The sequence below is a fragment of the Copadichromis virginalis genome, linkage group LG2, assembly GCF_057382275.1.
Source record: "Copadichromis virginalis isolate Kocher_CV1m ecotype Utaka linkage group LG2, C_Virginalis_male_GT1.1, whole genome shotgun sequence".
Taxonomy (NCBI): Eukaryota; Metazoa; Chordata; class Actinopteri; order Cichliformes; family Cichlidae; genus Copadichromis; species Copadichromis virginalis.
The window spans coordinates 22,762,647-22,781,023 of NC_140619.1; the positions used below are offsets into that span (position 1 = coordinate 22,762,647).

At 42.0% G+C, this 18,377-nt stretch overlaps 1 protein-coding gene across 2 annotated transcripts; it reads right to left on the minus strand.

Annotated features, from left to right (window-relative positions):
• Positions 1-3,150: 3,150 nt before the first annotated feature.
• mtmr7a (myotubularin related protein 7a) lies at positions 3,151-15,154 on the minus strand. 2 transcript variants are annotated; one of them, XM_085474024.1, is made up of 14 exons: positions 14,976-15,154; positions 14,554-14,676; positions 14,249-14,411; positions 13,852-14,009; positions 13,641-13,769; positions 12,435-12,569; positions 9,915-10,047; positions 8,495-8,604; positions 6,688-6,813; positions 6,311-6,360; positions 6,026-6,226; positions 5,782-5,916; positions 5,509-5,635; positions 3,151-4,621 (listed from the first exon to the last, which is right to left on the minus strand). In XM_085474024.1, exons 1-14 carry the CDS (start codon positions 14,997-14,999, stop codon positions 4,286-4,288), a joined length of 1,950 nt encoding a protein of 649 aa, XP_085330150.1. In that variant the 5' UTR covers positions 15,000-15,154; the 3' UTR covers positions 3,151-4,285. The 2 variants fall into 2 exon arrangements, with proteins under 2 accessions (XP_085330150.1, XP_085330151.1); XM_085474025.1 differs by lacking the exons at positions 14,554-14,676; positions 14,976-15,154 and adding an exon at positions 14,499-14,545.
• Positions 15,155-18,377: the final 3,223 nt, after the last annotated feature.

The window sequence follows — 18,377 nt, forward strand, 5'->3', positions numbered from 1 at the left end:
TGAGCGTCCCTGAGACGGTTTCTGACAGTTTGTGCAGAAATTGTTTGGTTGTGCAAACCAATTGTTCCAGCAGCTGTCTGGGTGGCTGGTCTCAGACGATCTTGGAGGTGAACCTGCTGGATGTGGAGGTCCTGGGCTGGTGTGGTTACACGAGGTCTGCAGTTGTGAGGCCGGTTGGATGTGCTGCCATATTCTCTGAAACGCCTGTGGAGACGGCTTATGGTTGAGAAATGAACATTCAATGCACGGGCGACAGATCTGGTTGACATTCCTGCTGTCAGCATGCCAATTGCACGCTCCCTCATTGCTTGTGGCATCTGTGGCATTTTGCTGTGAGACAAAACTGCACATTCCAGGGTGGCCTTTTGTTGTGGGCAGTCTGAGGTACACCTGTGCACTACTCATGATGTCAGATCAGCATCCTGATGTGGCACACCTGTGAGGTGGGATGGATTATCTCAATATAGCAGATGTGCCCACTACCACACATTTGGACTGATTTGTGACCACTGTTTGGGAGGGATGGTTATATTGTGTATCTGGAATGAATTTTAGGTCTCTATGTCCATCCCATGGGGAATGGGAGCAGTAACAAAGGTGTTGCGTTTATATTTTTGTTGAGTGTATATATGTATATATATATATATATATATATATATATATATATATATATATATATATATATATATATATATATATATATATATATATATAACATGTTTTTTAAATAATTGCATTTATAGTATTTATATATTGCATAATATATATGCAATTCAGTGGGCTACATACTGAACTTAGGGGATAGAAACAAAGCCTCGATCCTATCATGCTAGTATTAATCTGATACCAGCACCAGCGCTGATATAGATACTATCAGTATTTGGATTGATCCGCCCACCTCTACTATTCCCTTTCCTTTTATAAATCATGTAAACAAATATGCATTACTATTCCTATTATAATTTCTTAAAACCTTCTTTGTGCAACATCTCTAAAGTTAGAAATATCCTGTCTCAGAGTGACGCTGAAAAACTAGTTCATGCATTTATTACTTCCAGGCTGGACTACTGCAATTCATTATTATCAGGATGTCCAAAAAACTCCCTGAAAAGCCTTCAGCTAATCTAAAATGCTGCAGCAAGAGTGCTGACAGGGACTAGAAAGAGAGAGCATATTTCTCCTGTTTTGGCTTCCCTTCATTGGCTTCCTGTTAAATCCAGAATTGAATTCAAAGTCCAGCTCCTCACATACAAGGTCTTAAATAATCAGGCCCCATCTTATCTTAATGACCTTGTAGTGCCATATCACCCTATTAGAGCACGTCACTCTCGCTCTACAGGCCTACTTGTTGTTCCTAGAGTATTTAAAAGTAGAATGGGAGGGAGAGCCTTCAGTTTTCAGGCCCCTCTTCTGTGGAACCAGATTCCAGTTTGGATTCGGGAGACAGACACTATCTCTACTTTCAAGATTAGGCTTAAAACTTTCCTTTTTGCTAAAGCATATAGTTAGGGCTGGACCAGGTGACCATGAATCCTCCCTTAGTGATGCTGTAATAGACGTAGGCTGCCGGGGGATTCCCATGATGCATTGAGTTTTTCCTTTCCAGTCACCTTTCTCACTCACTATGTGTTAATAGACCTCTCTGCATTGAATCATATCTGTTATTAACCTCTGTCTCTCTTCCACAGCATGTCTTTATCCTGTCTTCCTTCTCTCACCCCAACCGGTCGCAGCAGATGGCCCCGCTCCTCCCTGAGCCTGGTTCTGCCGGAGGTTTCTTCCTGTTAAAAGGGAGTTTTTCCTTCCCACTGTCGCCAAAGTGCTTGATCATAGGGGGTCATATGATTGTTGGGTTTTTCTCTGTATCTATGAAGCACCTTGAGGTGACTTTTGTTGTGATTTGGCGCTATATAAATAAAATTGAATTGAATTTGTTTTGCTTTGTTTAAGCATAAAAAGATAATGATAATTAGGAAAACGCCAGAACAAAACTGGAAGCTATCTAAGACTAAAAAATAGATACATAAACATATAAACAGTCCTAAGCCTGCAGTGTGAATCAAATCTGTCTCTTTTAGTAATTAAAATTACTTATGTCCTTCCTTCACTTTATATGTCAACCATTTGTCCCAGTCTTTTAAAACGTGCTCTTTTCATGCTCAGTCTGTAGTTTCAGTTTTTCCAGCAGTAGGATCTCCTCAACAACAGTCAACCGCAGTCTTTACCTCCTGTCTTCAGGAGTTGTTGTTGTTTAAAAAAAAAACAACAACTAAAAACTCATGTTTTTGGAATTGTGTTGGGTTAACTTTTTGTCTGTTTTTTTAAATGCCCCGGTATTTTTTGTGAAGCACTTTGTGATCTTCGTCTTGAAAGGTGCTATATAAATAAAATTTGACTTACTTTACTTACTTAGCCAACTGTCTGTTCAGTTTTTAGTAGAGGTTTGGTTTAATCTGTACATTTTGTAAAGACTACAATGATAAACCAAAAACTCACACCCATAATAAAACAGCTGAATGAGCCATGGAGCAGGACTGCTGGTGGTGGCAGCGCTTTGGGGTCTGGCTCCCCGCCAGCACAGCTGTGCAGCAACAACAAGGACATTGAAGTCTTCATCATTCATCCCTAAAATGAGGGGCAGTCTTTGCTGCCATTTACTGACAAAACAAATTTCCCACGTGTGGGACTAATAAAGCTTATCTTATCTTATCTCTTATCTTTACCTACCTGATGATGTAATGCAAATCTGTTTTATGGTGATTAAGTCCAAATATCAAATAAATTGTTTTCAGATGAAGGATTTGAGCCTTACTGCTTTGTGTAAATAATGTCAGACTGTGCATTTATGAGGCAGCTGCTCGAGTATCTGACTAGAGAAACAAAATTAGATCAGGAGAACGGGTGACCTGAATACACAAATGGCACAATAACAGCACACTTTAGCAAAGACTCTCATTTTGTGCAGTGGCTGAGTTTACTTACACGGTTCTCCATTTCTGAATGTGATATTGTAATCTGACTCTATTCCCACTTAAATAAAACAAGAAAAAAGTAAGTATATGGCAGAAAACGGACTTAAATTTACATAAGATTGCCTTTCGAGCACTTTTGCAAACTTATCGTGATCCAACTGAACAAATGAGAGCAGCATCAGAACGCTTTAAGGCTTTTTTCTGGTATTTTTTTTAATACAAGGACAGAATTTGGTATGACTCAGACATTTTAGACACTGAAAAAACAACAACAAAACAAACATTTAAAGCGAGGTCAGAGGAGACAAAAATAGGTTATAGTACAAAAATATTTTCACATGCTTTGCCCAGTAATCTTTGCACTGTTCTTTAGCAGGAGTTCACCAAAACAATAATGGGTACTGCACTACTATAGCAAGCAGCTTTACTGCCAGTTGGACAGCTGAGATAACACAAACACTAAAGGAGTCTCTGTTGGTCATCTGCTGCCCTAAGCAGCACCATGTTTGTGTGTTCAGTCCGGTAGTTCAGTCATGCACTGATGTCGAAACACGCTGCACAGACGTTTATTAAATCACTTTGTCTTTTCAAAAGCTTCCTTTTACGTCCCTTGGCAGTAAAACCCCGTGAAATCCTATAATATGCTGAAATATTCAGGAGTGGACCGCAAGGTGCTGAAAACAAACCACTGACCGCTGGTTATTAGAGTGTAATGACTCCCAGCCCCAGCTGAGGTCACTGTGGCCTGCAGAGTGAGTTCACCTCAGTCATAAATATAGTCCTTTGGGGTTGAAGTGCTGCTACATTTGGGCATATCAGAATCACTGCCACTCTTTCAGCATTAAATGTTAACTAATACCATGTATTACTGGCCTATGTTCAGAGCACACGTCATGTCATTTTACACTGTTAAGGTGTTTACATTGTAAAGCCAAATATCTACTGAATAGAAGCACTTACATGGCTTATCATTAGAAATACAGTAAACTGCAGAGAGTCAGTCTTGCTCCTACTTTCTGTTGAATATGGATTAAAATGTCCAAAAATGTAAGCTTTCTTTGGACTCTTTAACTGAGACAAGGTTAAATGCAGTCTGCTACAGGAAACAACTATGAACACGAAGGAATGCAGGAACATGGAAAGTCCACCATGCATGCAAACAAAAGTGTAAGCAAATCGTGCAACCCCAATAAAACCCGCATTGAAATTGGCCAATAGTCGGGTCACACGATCAACGTAATGGTAGTGTTTGTTCAGTGTCGCTCAGGTGACGTCTGGCTAGCATTGCGCCTCCCAGCCAATGCTACACGTCCTCAGGCAGCCGAGTAGGCTGCCTCATCGGAGTCCGGATCCCTGGTGCTGTCCTCGCTGAGAGGTGAACGGCAGCTCAGGTCCGCGATCCCAGACTCCTGGTCGCTGCCGTTGGAGAAGCTGGCGTCAGATATTTGGTTCGTGCTCTTTGGCAGGAGGATGCTGTCTGGTCCTTTAGGCTGACAGGGGCTGCCGGTGATGAAGCCGCCGGTGTAGTCCTGAGGAGTGTTGGCTAGACCGAGGTTGTTACCAGGAGCCCAAACCGTGGGGCTCTTATCAAAGGCGGCTGCTTTGCAGGAATCACTGCACTCCTGCTCCTGCTCCAGCTCAGAAATCTTCTATTGATAATGTAAGAAATGAAGACAACAGTCATTTTCTATAATCACAAAAACATCCAGGTGGAATTTTCTTTTTTTCCTTTGACTTGTAGTATGAATGCACGGTGATCAGCCACAATATTAAAATCACCTCCCTAATATAGTGCAGCCCCTCCCCCGTGCTGTCAAAACAGTTGCGACCCATCCAGAGACAGGCTCCAGAACCTTTGGCATCACATTAGCATGGAATAATATTTATGTCAGAAGTTATAAAAAGGCTCCAAAACTTTTCCTAGAATATCCGATTTGAAAGATTTCTTCAGCTTTAAAGTAATCCTGTGCCAGTTTTTAGTATATCCTCGCACGCGTGATGGCTTCTTTGTGCACAGGTTGTTAAATTTACTCACAAGGAATTACGTTTTTTTCAGCATGCTGCACATACTGGAGAATTTGGGAAGGTCTGGGGAATTTGCTGAGCTGCATTATCCTGCTGGAAGAGGGAATATAACTGCCATGTTGGGGTGAATGTGACATGCAGCGAAGTTTAGGTCACTGGTTGCCAAAGTAACCAGTGACCTTTGAGCATCACGCCACCTCAGCTAGTTTGTCTTCCTCCCACGGGTCACGCTGATGTTATCTCCTTCTCAGGTAAACAAAAGATATGTCAGTGTAAAAGAAAAAATGTGATCAGACAAGTCCTCCTTCTTTCATTACTTTGCACATGCATACCACAGTTTGTAGGACCACAGGAATCAACATGGGAATTCTGACTACTCTGCTGCTACATAGCAAGCTCCAAAACATTGTTTTATTATAGCCAGCATCAGGTTTTCAGCAATTTCTGTTACACCTATGGCCTTTTTTAAATGGCTTTAAGCTTGTGGCAGATCAGCATAGCCCTGTCCTACCTGTGTGTGTGAAGAAAGCTGCTCCTCCAGCTGCTGTGTCTCCTCCTGGATGGCCCGTAGATAATCCTCTACGGACTGCCGAGGATGCATCCCATGGTCAAAACGGTTGTACAGCCCTTTCCAAAATCTCCATAAAAAAAGAGAAATGCATCAGCAGAATAAAATTTCAATGAATGTCTTTACCTTTCACATAATGATTATCTTCCTAATTAGAGTGCACATACCAGGGTTCAAGTGATGCTGTGTGAGCTGGTGCGGTTGGAGAGAACTTACTTAAAACTGTAGGGGGAAGTTGATGCACGGAGGAGCCCTTGAGTCTGGCTGTGGTTTGGCCTGTACAGGGGGTTGGTGTAGTCTGTACGGTTCGCCCATAGATAACTCCACAAAGAATGAGTCCTCTCATGAACTCTATGTGAAGTCCAAATGGAAGACAGGGAAATAAATATGAGAATAAGGTCAGGGGAAAGACAAAAAGACAATCTTCTCCCAACATGGTGTCTGCAGGTTTAAATCTCACCTCAGCTCTATCCTCTCCCTCTGGTTGTTTCCAATGAAGTTGCCAAACTGGCAGGAGTAGAAGTGATTGTGTATAGTGATTAGAAACCTCTCGTTAAACTCAAAGGCACAGGGGAACTGCTCCATCAGCTGCCACACGCACTCCAGCAACTGATCGATGATGGGAGACACCTCTTTGGGGTCTCCAACCACGTGTTTGCATCTGGAAAAGAGATGCATGGAATGAAATCAGAAGATTTAAACCACATCCAGCAGATGCCATGAAAGTCACGTTTCAGAGGCAGACCTGTGGGAGAACTTGTGTCCAAATGAGACCCAGTCTTTTTCTATGAGAACCTAAATGCAGAAAGAAAAGTGTTAAAACACAAGCAAGATGACTTTGAGTCACGGGAAGAACGACTGAACCTCCACACCCACTTTGTGGGGTAATTTCCCCCCCGACTCCAGGGGGATTTCTCAAAAGTAGGCTTCTGTGTTTTATTTATTTTTCTGGTGTATTTCACATTAGCCAGTAAAGATAGCTTTGGATTAAACAAACAAGCAGCGTGAGCCTAGTATGACCCCCTTTGATGTAAAGCCAGAATGCATTTGGATATATTAACATGATACCACTGAGCTGTAACCCCGCTCTGTATCTTAAATTAAAAAAGCTCCAGTATGTACCATGAATCCTCTGAGGGTCCTGTAGTAGGGGTCCAGCAGCACACAGGCCACTGAACACACCTGAGAAGTACGGTCCCACCCATCTGAACAGTGAATAAGGACGCTGACGCCCTCCTCTGCAACAGCCTACACACACACACACACACACACACACACACACACACACACACACACACACACACACACACAGACAAATAAAACGTCCAAAATTAGATGTGGTGATTTTCCACTTGTGCACTATACGTACCTCTGCTTTGCACACAGACGCTATTTTACAGCAGCTGTGAGAAGAAAACCAGCCAGTCATCAGATAAGTTTTAATCACAGGAACCCCGTACCCCATACTGACCTTTTACTAATTTTAGCTGTATTACCTCAAACCTGAGAGACGTGTTATTAAAAAAGTACAATCATGATGTTTTAATTAGAAGACCCACACAATTTCTTTAATGACACTCCTTTCTCCCTTGGATAATTTGGAACATTATTAAAAAGCCACAGCAGCGCAGACGGTATCAGTCTGTGTGTGTCTTTCTGTGTACATTCGTGATGGTATCATAACAAAATGTGGTCGAGGAGTAATCTGCTGTAGCTAAAAACACCACAAAGGTGGTTTTGAGGTGCAGACAGTATAAAACATGGAGGAAGTTGTGGATCTGAAGTGTGAAGCCAACACTGAAATGTCTTAAACCTGCATTCTTTATAATAGCCAGCAGGGGGCAACAATGTTGGCTTTCCAAAACACTCGTGGTTGTATAGGAGTCTATGGGAAAACGGTCCTCGGCTTGTTGTCTCGTTGACCCCAGTGAACATCTTCCTGTTAAATTTATAGGTTCAGTAATAAGTTTCAGGTAATATTGAATAAGACATAAAGTTAATTTTATTGACACTGATCATTCGATGGATATGCTTGGTGCCAATCACACGCTGTTAGCCAATGAGCATACAGTTTTGCTGTCAGGCCCATCTCTTAGTTAAAACATGCAAAACAAACCCACTCTGCTCTGAAGTGCTGTACTGTATGTTTGTAAGTTTTCTCCCATACAAACACAACAATGTCGATGAAACTTTTTGCACCATCAAAGACACCTGCGGTAGCACCCAGAAGGCAGAGAAAGATGCTAACCATCGCACAAAATGTTGGACTTCTGGACATGCTAAAGGAAGGTAGACGCTACGGATTATAAGGTGCATTAAGTGAAACAAAACAGTCAGATAAGTCAAACTTTCCTCAACTCATTCTTCTTGCTTCCTCCACTTCTGTACCATTGATTGGATTCTCTCACAGCTGCTCTATTCCCATGTTCTGGACCTGAAAACAGGGTTTGATCTTTGGTTTCATTCTATGATACTGGACTTATTTTTCTACAAAGGTTTGAACTTTGAGAGTGTTTAAACTAGAGAGAAAAGTGTGAAAATGTTCATGCCTGTCTGAGAAAAGTGTATAAATTGTGTAGTGAGGGGTTTTACAGCCTTAAAACATCTATAATAATTGTAAAGAATAAAGTTGGCTACTTTGTGGATTTCACCGGTTATTTTTAAAATGTAACTCCCATGATAAAAGAGGGACCGCTGTACATTGTAATGAGATGATAAATATGATAACCACTTCATCTGTCAGTGGTTGTGGCTCATTCGTGTAAATCTGGGGGAAAGCCTCAAGGGCTTCTCGTATCGTCCCTGCAAAGATGGATGATGTTGGTTTCACACAGACACACAGAAGATACAAAACACAAACAAACCCACACCTAAACCAATATTGAGGGCAACGGTGAGGCAGACAGTGAGGATTAGCCTCCAGACTGACCTTGGCGATGAAGATGCCTGCATCCAAAACAGCTTTGATGTGCTTCAGCCAGCCTGAGCTCTCCAGACCCTCCAGGAAGTCAGACATGGAGGGGGAACGCAGCTCACACACTGTAACCACAACACAGCTGTCTCACTGTCAGGAAACACGGAGCATACCTGATCGCAGGACTTTATTAAAACCTCACAGAACACTGACAGCAGCAGAGACAAGTTTACAGGGAATCTGTGCACGCTGAGACAACATACGGGTCACCCGAGCATATTTTGCTTTTTTAAAGCAGATTCTGTTTATCTTCTCATGTTATTTGTTCCCACTGGCGATGGCTTTGTTCACACCAGCGACAGCCACTTGGGGATGAGCAATATAAAACCACTTCAGTTCACTTATTCAACTGCCATCAATTTGCCCAGACAGTAATGGTTCCCCAGAGGATGAATCCTTTTCATTTTAATGATGCACTAACTTTTCCCTCTAGTGCCAACGGCTGCAGGCTCACTGTGTCGTTTCATTGTAAAATGTATTTAAATTATTTTCCAAACATTTTCCATCGTCAGGTTCACTCACAGGCAGCGTGACACGAACTCAATCGAACTCAGCTGATGAGACTATATTACACTAATGGTCACAAATCACCTTTAGAAAACTGTAACCCTCAGATTACTCACTGAGGTGTGGACAAAGTGGGTTTTATGTTGATACTACATCAGTTTGCTGACCTGTAAGAGCTGATAACAGAGAAGCAGGTGAACGGGTTCATTTTAGCCTCTAAGGTTTTGTAACACTTCGCACAGTGGACTTGCACTAAGAAGAGATGTTTGAGGCTTTGCTGTCAGGCGGGAGGGGGGTCTTCTTAATCTTATTGAAGTATGCAACCGGGCAGAGAGAGGAAGGCAGAGGGCAGACGTGAAAGGGCAAGGCACTGTCTCCAGCATTTAAAGACTTCCCTTGTGCTGCTAGTGGGCAAAGAGTTATCACAACTGAGAGCAGCTATAACTTTTCAGGCTTGAAATCGCATCATTCTCACGCCCTCTGTCTCTCTTTGGGGGATAATGTCCGGGGTTTTGTCCGCTCCGGGAAACCAAAATAGCTCTGAAATAAAACCCAGATGGATTCAAAGTCTTCCTAGGAGCACCCCTGCACAATACCCAGAAATTCTCCTGTGGGCTCATTTGAGGCTTGATTCCAGCACAGTTCACTCTGCGTGACTGCATATGAAAAAACCCCACGGGGGACCCGCTCTGCTTTAGTAATGTGACGATGCGGCCAATTTAAACAGACAATGCCAGAATATCTGTGTAAAATATGATGTGGTGAAACATTTTTGACAGCTTGAGCTGGTTTTTTTATTTGCTGTCAAGCAAATAAAAACCCAGCTCAAGCTGTCATTATAGCTAAATGATAATTACATAGTAATTACCTTCCAGCATTTTCTGCTGGCTGTTCCTCATGACATGGATGTTCTCGATCCCAACAAACTGGAATTTGATGTTGGAGTAGTTGTCTTCGTTTTCATACCCTTTTCCTGCAGCTCGGTTTGCGATCGCATTCAGCTAGAAAAAAAAAATTCTGTCAGTTTTTTTATCCAGCTGTCATTCAAGAATCCCGACAATCTGTAATCTCAGAAAGAGGCTGGTTTTACAACTTATAGTAGCAATACTGGACTATAGTAACATAGTGTATCTAAAACTTATTTCCCTCCTCCCATTATACTATAAAGGAAGAATCAGACTATAGGATCAAGTTGATTAAACTTCTGGGATATTGATCCTGTCAGTTGGGTAGCAGAAGGTACTGTTATTCAATGAATTGACAACAGGTACACTAGAGGGGCAACAATGAGAAAAGCCCCCACATCAGGAATGATTTTACAGATGGGAGCCACAGACATTTTCATTCATTATTTTTTCACAATTTATGCATTTAGTTAGATGCACTGCATCTAACACGAGGAGTCCAACTCTTCCACGATGGCACATCAATCAGATGATTTGCTGTGTCTTGCAGCCAAGTCTGAAGAGCATGAAGGAGATTCCAGAGCTGGACAGGGCCATAGAAGGTCCTTAACCCATCAGCAGGACGAGACATCAGATATCACGAGGAAGGCCAGAGGGCCCGACATCCTTTAGCGGGCTCTGTGCTCACTGTCCAGACCATGGAGCTAAATTGGCATTTGCCATAGAATACCAGAATTGGTAGATATACCACTCACGATAAGAGGATGCTGCAGGTATTAAAGGTGCTGTGCTGTAGTAGTTTGAATCACATCTATCTAATAGACTTTAATTTGTTAATTTAAATGAAGAGTCCTCCTCACACACTAAGGTCAGTTTTGGAGTTCCACAGGGTTCTGTGCTGAGACCAATTCTGTTTCCATTATACATGCTTCCCTTAGGCAGTATCATTAGAGGGCGTAGCATACATTTGCACTGCTATGCAGATGACACAGAACTTTATTTATCAATGAAGCCAGATAACACACACTAAGTAATTAGTTATCGGAAGGAATGTCTTCAAGACATAGAGACTTTGATGACCTCTAATTTTCTGCTTCTTTAATTAAGATAAAACTGAGGTTATTGTACTCGGCCCTAAAAATCTTAGAAATATGGTATCAACCAGATGCTTACTCTGAATGGCATTACCTTAGCCTCCAGTAACAATGTGAGGAACCTTGGGAGTCGTTTTTCACCACGATATGTCGCTCAAAATGCATATTAAACAAATAGAGGGCAAATGGAGAGACAATAATAGATCGAGACAAATGTAGGACTGATCCTGTAGATGCAATGTGCAGGTGAGGCTGTGCTTTTGTACATATCATCACGGTCACATTTTAAAATCCTCTGTGTTGGCATAAAGAATAAAGAGTCAATGAAAATATATTTCTTGGGGTAATAACAGATGAGAGACTTAATCGGAGAGCACACGTAAGATATTTTCATTCCAATGTATCAAGAAGCATTGCAATACTAAACAAGGCAAAGCAGGCATTAGACTGTACATCTCCCCATATTACCATACCGTTCGCTGGTTTCCCTTTACTTAAGCTGTTGTGCAGAAGTCTGGAATCAGAGAATTATACAAACTCACTATTCTTACAGTTTGAAATACTGAAATTTGCAGATCTAATGGAATTCCAAATAGCACAATTTCTGTTCAAAGCAAAAAGTAATGAACTACCAGGTGGTTTTGTGAATGTGTGAACTACCAGGAAAAGTTTTTGTGTTTCTGTGCGTGGAGTGAAACTGTGGAATGGTCTGAGTACGGAGTTGAAGCAGTGTCCAAACATAAAGCAGTTCATAGTCTTCCACTTATCCTTGTCAAGGGTTGGAGCCTATCCCAGCTAACATAGGGCGAGAAGCAGGGTACACCCTGGACAGGGCGCCAGGGATAACACAGAGAGACAGTACGTGGAGAGAATCCACGCAAACATGGGGGCAAACATGCAAACTCCACACAGAAAGAGCCCGGCCAGGTGGTGGAATCAAATTCAGGACCCTCTTTTTGTGAGGCAACCGTGCTAATCACTGCGCCACTGTGCTGGCCATGGTTCAAAAAGAGTTATAGAGACGTGATCTTCATAAGATATAAAGAAAGGGAAAATGATGAATTTCAGTGGATGTCTCTGTTTAGGGAGTTGTTATTTCATGCTCATTGGCTTTGCTGTGTAGAGGCAAAGTTATGGTGATCTAGAAGCAAAGCAAACTACTGAGTTCAAACACTTTCAGAGGCCAAATTACATAAAACGCATATGTTGCAGAAACATTGCCATCAATACTGATCATATAACACCTAGCAGAGATCTGGGATGTTTTCAAAGCGTTTGCTGTGAGATCTTCAGCCGGCAGCGCACAGTCTGGAAAAATAAATCCCAGCTGAATATACAGTTGATGCTTTAAACACTTGCAGGCCTTTCCTTTAGATACAAAGGGCTCACCTTAGGCCTGGTATCCACCACATACATGAAGTCACTGCAGGGATTGGACCTCAAGATGGCCTCAAGCATCTGTTCATCCTCCAGGCAGCGAGCGCTGAAACCTGACAGGGGCTGGCTGCTGCGGCAGATGGCAGCCTGCGAGGAAGCAAGAGGAGCTAGGCTTCATACAGGGACTCATCCTCATCAGTTCACAGCATTCAGTGCACACGCACAATAACCAGTCTAATATATGAGAATTAGGACGAGTTGAAATTCACAGTACTTTTCCTTCCCCTGCATGTTCAATTTAAATTATTCAACCACACAGTTTCTCATATCTCCACATTTAATAGCAACATGGGAAATAGCCAGAGATCACTGTGTGGCTCTCCCCTTGGGCACATGAACTAAAGTGGAGCTTTTTGTATGCGCTGAACTCCACAAGCAGGACCCTGAACCCTGGGAAGCTGACCTCACACACATAAAGCACTCCTAAACGTCGAATTATGGATTAATAAAATAAATTATGAGCACTTTGGCTTTTTCTCGTGTCAGATATACAACTTTCACAAATATGAAGCCAAGATCAGGGAGACAGTAATGATTCATGTTGTTATTTAATGACCAAATGGACGTCTGTCTTGCTTTCTTTTTTACAGCCTTGTAACACAAGGCTGTAAAAAAGAAGTTGAAGAAGAGGAACAGTATTTAGCAGGGTCATATCTTACCCCTGCTAAAAAACATTTATTAAGAATGTATTTATTAAGAAGGCAAAATACATTATCAACCATCTTGACCACATTTTGTCAGGAAGTTGCTCTCAGGTCGCCACTATTGCTTTTTTGGGATTAATTAAGATATCTGAATCTGAATACATGACCTCAGACAAATACAGAATCTGGTGCTGTTTCTCTACCGGCCAATCATCATGAAGATGCTGCTTTCACGTGGAAATGGGAAAAGATTTCCTGACAGCAGTGACTCATGTTCATCTTAAGAACAGACCAACTTTTCTCACTTTTGTGGCTAAAACGGTCCAAGTGAAGCATTCAAAACTTATTTTATATACCTGTAAATAATCTCTTACCTCAGCTCCTGCAAAGTTTTTCGTTGTGCAGGACTGGAGATTTTAGCTCTGTTAGCATCACTTCATATCCCTTGTATTACTATGGGGCAGATTGGAAGTGTATGGGAAATAAAAAGAGAAATACTCTGTAATAAACTTACATGATTGTCTTTGCAGTAGTATGACAGGGCAGGAAATCTGCCTCTGCTTCTGAATTTGGAGCTCCCCACTATGACCGGTGGTGTGGCACTCTCGGGTACAAACAGGTCAGCAGGGTAAGTGTCACTCACCTTTAGAAAAAAAGACCAAACAAACCTTTAGGCATAGCTGTCCATATTAGGATGAATGTGCATCTAAGGCCAGCTCAGTGACCTTGTAGTGTTGGTTAACTGGGGAGAGTTTCCACAGAGAGCTTGGGAGTCCCATTCTGCTGTAATCAGCCTTGAGGTCCAAGAAGTCCCATTCCTGTCGTCTCTCCTTCTCATCAACATTTGGCTTATAGGAGAAGCAGTACAGCTCGTCATAACTCTCTGAAAGACAAAACAGGGACTGACAGCTAAAGGCTGATGAGCACAACCTTCAACTTGTTTCAGTCCAAAAGGCCAAAGTGTTGCAAAAGCAGAGGAGATGAAAACTAGACCAAATGAGCAGATATTTACAGGATATTTAGGATATTTACAGTGATACAGAAATGCTGGCATAAAGAAAAAAGAAGATAATCAAAGAGGAATACAGTCCAAGCCTTTGCTGACATAATGACAGAGCTCACCTGGCTGGGAGAGCCGCTGCAGGGACAGATGAATATCGTGGCATTCCTGCTCTTTAGAAATGATAAAATGAAGAACCTGGAAGTTCTTGCAGTGAATAAGCAGAGGACATCCTGAAGGAGTTGCAGCCAGTTTGTCCACACTGCACACCAAACTGTGAAGTACCTGAGCAAAGGTTAAAAAAAACAAATTTACTGAAGTGTGCTTTGGAGGATTGCAAAATGTTAGTCTTGCAGCCTACTGGTGACGCACGCTTAACATTTTTTTCTCTTCAAACAGACTGCTTATCACGGGCTGTGATCTCTACCCATGTTTCATTGCGCACTCCGGCCTCGCTCTCCACAAAGATGGTGTGTGTGGCAGTCAGGTACAGGGTGCCCACCCTCCTCCTTCTGTGGGAGATTCTGTCAAGCAGCTTGACATTCTCCACCTGGAAGGGGGAGGAGGAAGGACAGCATCAAAACAGCCTCATCCTCTGCACATCTCACGCGTGTTTGACACAGCTGCACATATGTGTGAGATGACAGAGAAACACATCCTCAAAGCAGTGACTTTACTGCCAACGTGGCGAACACAGCAGCACGCGTCCTTTGGATTGAGACAGATGTTTGTCTTATTTATTTGACTTTAGATTTGATCTTAGAGTGCGCATGACGCTTTGCTGCTGGAGCGCCAGTGGCGGTACAGTGCGGAAATGTAGCAAATCACTGCAGCCAGACCCGCGGTTACCTTTGGCAGTCGGATGTGCTCCATCGGCAGCTAAGCTTCCAGCCACGGCTAAACTACCAGCACTAGAATATGTGCACAACAGTGTTATAAAAGGCGTTAAATTGGCTCATAAGGTTGGAGCTGTCCGTCAGTAGCTCTCAGGTTAAGCAGCCATAATATTGCTATTGCCTGAGCTGACTTCAGCGCATGGTCCTAAAGCCCGCTCGGTGTCGTGCTGTTACCGTCACGGTTGTGAACATAGACAGTAGATAAAAGATGGAAACAGCTTTGTGTCTGAAAAGTGAACCCAACACAGACGAGCCCTGAACATCATTCATTTTAGAGGCCAACAGAGGGCGACAACCTCAGTGAATGCTGACCTGATGACTTTAAAAACTCAGGCGCTGGTTTCAGGACATACTGAATAGTCTAAGGAGCTTGGAAAGAAAAGCGTCTGGACTTCCTTAACTTGCTTGAAGCTTCTCATCCAAGAAGCTTCTTGGATGAGCTTCTGGATGAGAGGTGAAACATCTTCAAGCAAGAAGAAGCAGAAGTCCAGAACATTTTCTTTCCAAGCTCTTTGCAAAGCTTGGACTGGATGACTGAGAACTAGAGCTGGGCGATAGAACGATAACGATATGTATCGCGATATAACTTTTTCTCGATAGAAAAATTCAACTATCGTGATAGACCTCGCCGCTCTTGTCCTCTTTAAAAAAAAAAAAAAAAAAAAAGAACAGCCAATCCAAATTAAGTAGCGCAGAGCCGAACCAATCACAGCCGCAGCGTCACGTCACGTGACTTGTTACGTACAGCACAAGTGCCAAGCCGCACATGTGTATTTGTTTGGGAAGCAGCCAGCCACCGTACCGCCCGGGTAATGGAGGAAATGAGTGTGCCGACTAGAAAAATCAACCGAGCGTGACCGAAGAGAAAACAGATGATGGTTGCAATGCCGGAGAGATTGTCGAACGGAAGAGCCAGAGAAGTTCCGTAGTGTGAAGGTATTTCGGCTATTTCAAGTCTGACAAAAAACAGAGTAGCGTGCACTGTAAATTGTGCCGAAAGCAAGTCTGGAAATACAATAAACTGGTGCATGCGCTACGTCCACACGTACCCAGGTATTTTTGAAAACGCAGATTTTTCTATGCGTTTGCACCTTTCGTCCACACGTAAACGGCGTTTTTGGTCACTGAAAACGAAGATTTTTAAAAACTCAGTTTTTGCATTTACGTGTGGACTAGAAAAACGGAGAAAACGCAGCGTCAAAGGTGTGCGCATTTTTTGACGTCACACTGTGCGCCACGTTATTGTTTCGGTGAAATGAATTTCTACAATACTGTTACTGTCAATTCTACTCTCTGCAGTGTTTAAATGCTTACATACACACACACAGTTACTGTCCCTCCACACGTACGACTCGGTTCTGCTTCTATGCCCCAGCTTTGTTTACTTTTTCCCACCGAGGCTTCTAGACTTCTGATTGGCCAACATTTCTGCACGGTTAGGAATCTAGCGCCACCTGCTGCTTTGGCATGTTCATAGCAGCGTTTTCCTTCATTTCTCCCTTTATGTGTGGACGGGATTATTTTTTAAAACGAAAACGGAAAACCTCCGTTTTCAAAAACACCCGTGTACGTGTGGACGTAGCCTCAGTCTCTGACTGGAAGCGCTAATTTGTCATTCGGCTTTTGTCAGACTAAAGTAACTGTTAAAACTAGAGATGGCACGATACCACTTTTTTATGTCCGATACCGATACCGATATCATAAATTTGGATATCTGCCGATACCGATATGAATCCGATATAGTGTTTTTTAACCAACAAAACTGTTTTTTAAAATATCTTGCTGCATTTTGCAAGTCTGCAAGTTCATACTCAAGTTTAAAACAACAACTACACTAAAGCTATTCTGTTATACCTGTATACAAAAAAAATATTTCATAGTTCAGCAATACTGATCAATCTAATAAACTTAAACCTACACCATCCTCCCTATTCTGGTATTTTAAAGAGTACTTAGTGTAAATATTAAGCAACCTAACTAATAGGGTTCCAACTCCCAGCAACAACAAAAATAAATAAATAAAAAATAGGGAACCACCCCTCACGCTCCACCTCATGATGCTTAATCGACGTAATCAACCTTAATTTGATGCAGTGCGAAAAAAAATGCACAGAAATCAATTATTTTTCAAGAAATATTAAATAGATTCAACATCTTTCTTCAACAAAATTGCAGACTGCACAGATGGTACCTTCCCAAAGTAAAGAGTACTATAGCTTACTAGGGTATATATATTAGACTTAATAGTCACTATATACAGTAATTGACTTCTATTCATTTTACATCAAATTAAAACTTTGGGTGTCAGGTAATTATTTATTAAAAGCTCGACATTTTAAATGAGAATAAGAAAGAAAAGTATGTCTTTGTGCCCCCTTTTCCCTGTTCATGCCCTATCGGCCCCCCTGGCTAAACTTTGCAAGATCCGCCCCTGCACAGTTACCAGCCGTCAGCTACGTAGAAAAAGATCCTCGAGTAGAAAGTAAGATTAAATAAATTCTAACAACAGCTTATCAAGCTTAAACGTTCTGCTGTTGTTCAGCCGCTGGTTTCCTCTTTCTGGTGCAAAGTGGGCCAAAAACAAACCAGAGAGATGGACTCGAGACAGAAAAGCCGATCAGCTGATCATTAAGCAGTTTCATGATTGAAGTAGCAGCCGGAGAGCGAGAGGCAGTCGCTCGTTAAGCTTAACGCAGGAATGCTTTACAAACATTCAGAGATGGACTTACACACTTGCTTTACTTCTCTCGGGGATAACTTTGTCGGAGATGAAATGCCTGGTTGCTAGCGAAGCTCCACATGCTATCCAGACCACCGACAGGTCCACATGCCACAGCCGCTCTATCACGTGATGCATACTGCTCCGAAGTGCTAACGTTCTGAGGTGAGTTACGGCGTGTTGCAAGTTTTGTGAGGTGCTTTCGTGATATTTAATGGATCGGATTACATTTTTTATTTTTCTCCGATATCCGATCCAGTAATTTAGGTCAGTATCGGACCGATACCGATACGTAATATCGGATCGGTCCATCTCTAGTTAAAACTGTTTGAAAAGCTAAGCTATACAACAAGGAGAGATTGAGAATTTCCTTTTAGTTCTCAGTTTATTTGATATTGACAAAAGTTAGTCTGTTTTGTCTGTTCTTCTGTAAAACAAACTAAGATTTATTTTTAGAATTAATATTTTGTTTCTAAGTGGAATCGACAATTTAGTCTGTTTCGTTTGTTCTATTTTGAAACTTAAACGCTTTAGCGGCTGCCTTTTGTGTAGTTTGCAATATTTGCCTTTATTTATCTGAAAAAGTCTCATGTTCCTTAAGTACATCTACCCTGTTGAACTTATTATGGGAAATAA

Bases quoted from the DNA above. Each gene is read 5' to 3' on its own strand.
- mtmr7a (XM_085474024.1), bottom strand. From the start codon at position 14,999: ATGGAGCACATCCGACTGCCAAAG. The intron at 5,636-5,781 runs GTAAGTTCTCTC...TTTTTTATGGAG, and splicing joins ACTTCCCCCTACAGTTTTAA to ATTTTGGAAAGGGCTGTACA. The intron at 4,622-5,508 runs GTAGGACAGGGC...CATTATCAATAG, and splicing joins AGCTTTCTTCACACACACAG to AAGATTTCTGAGCTGGAGCA.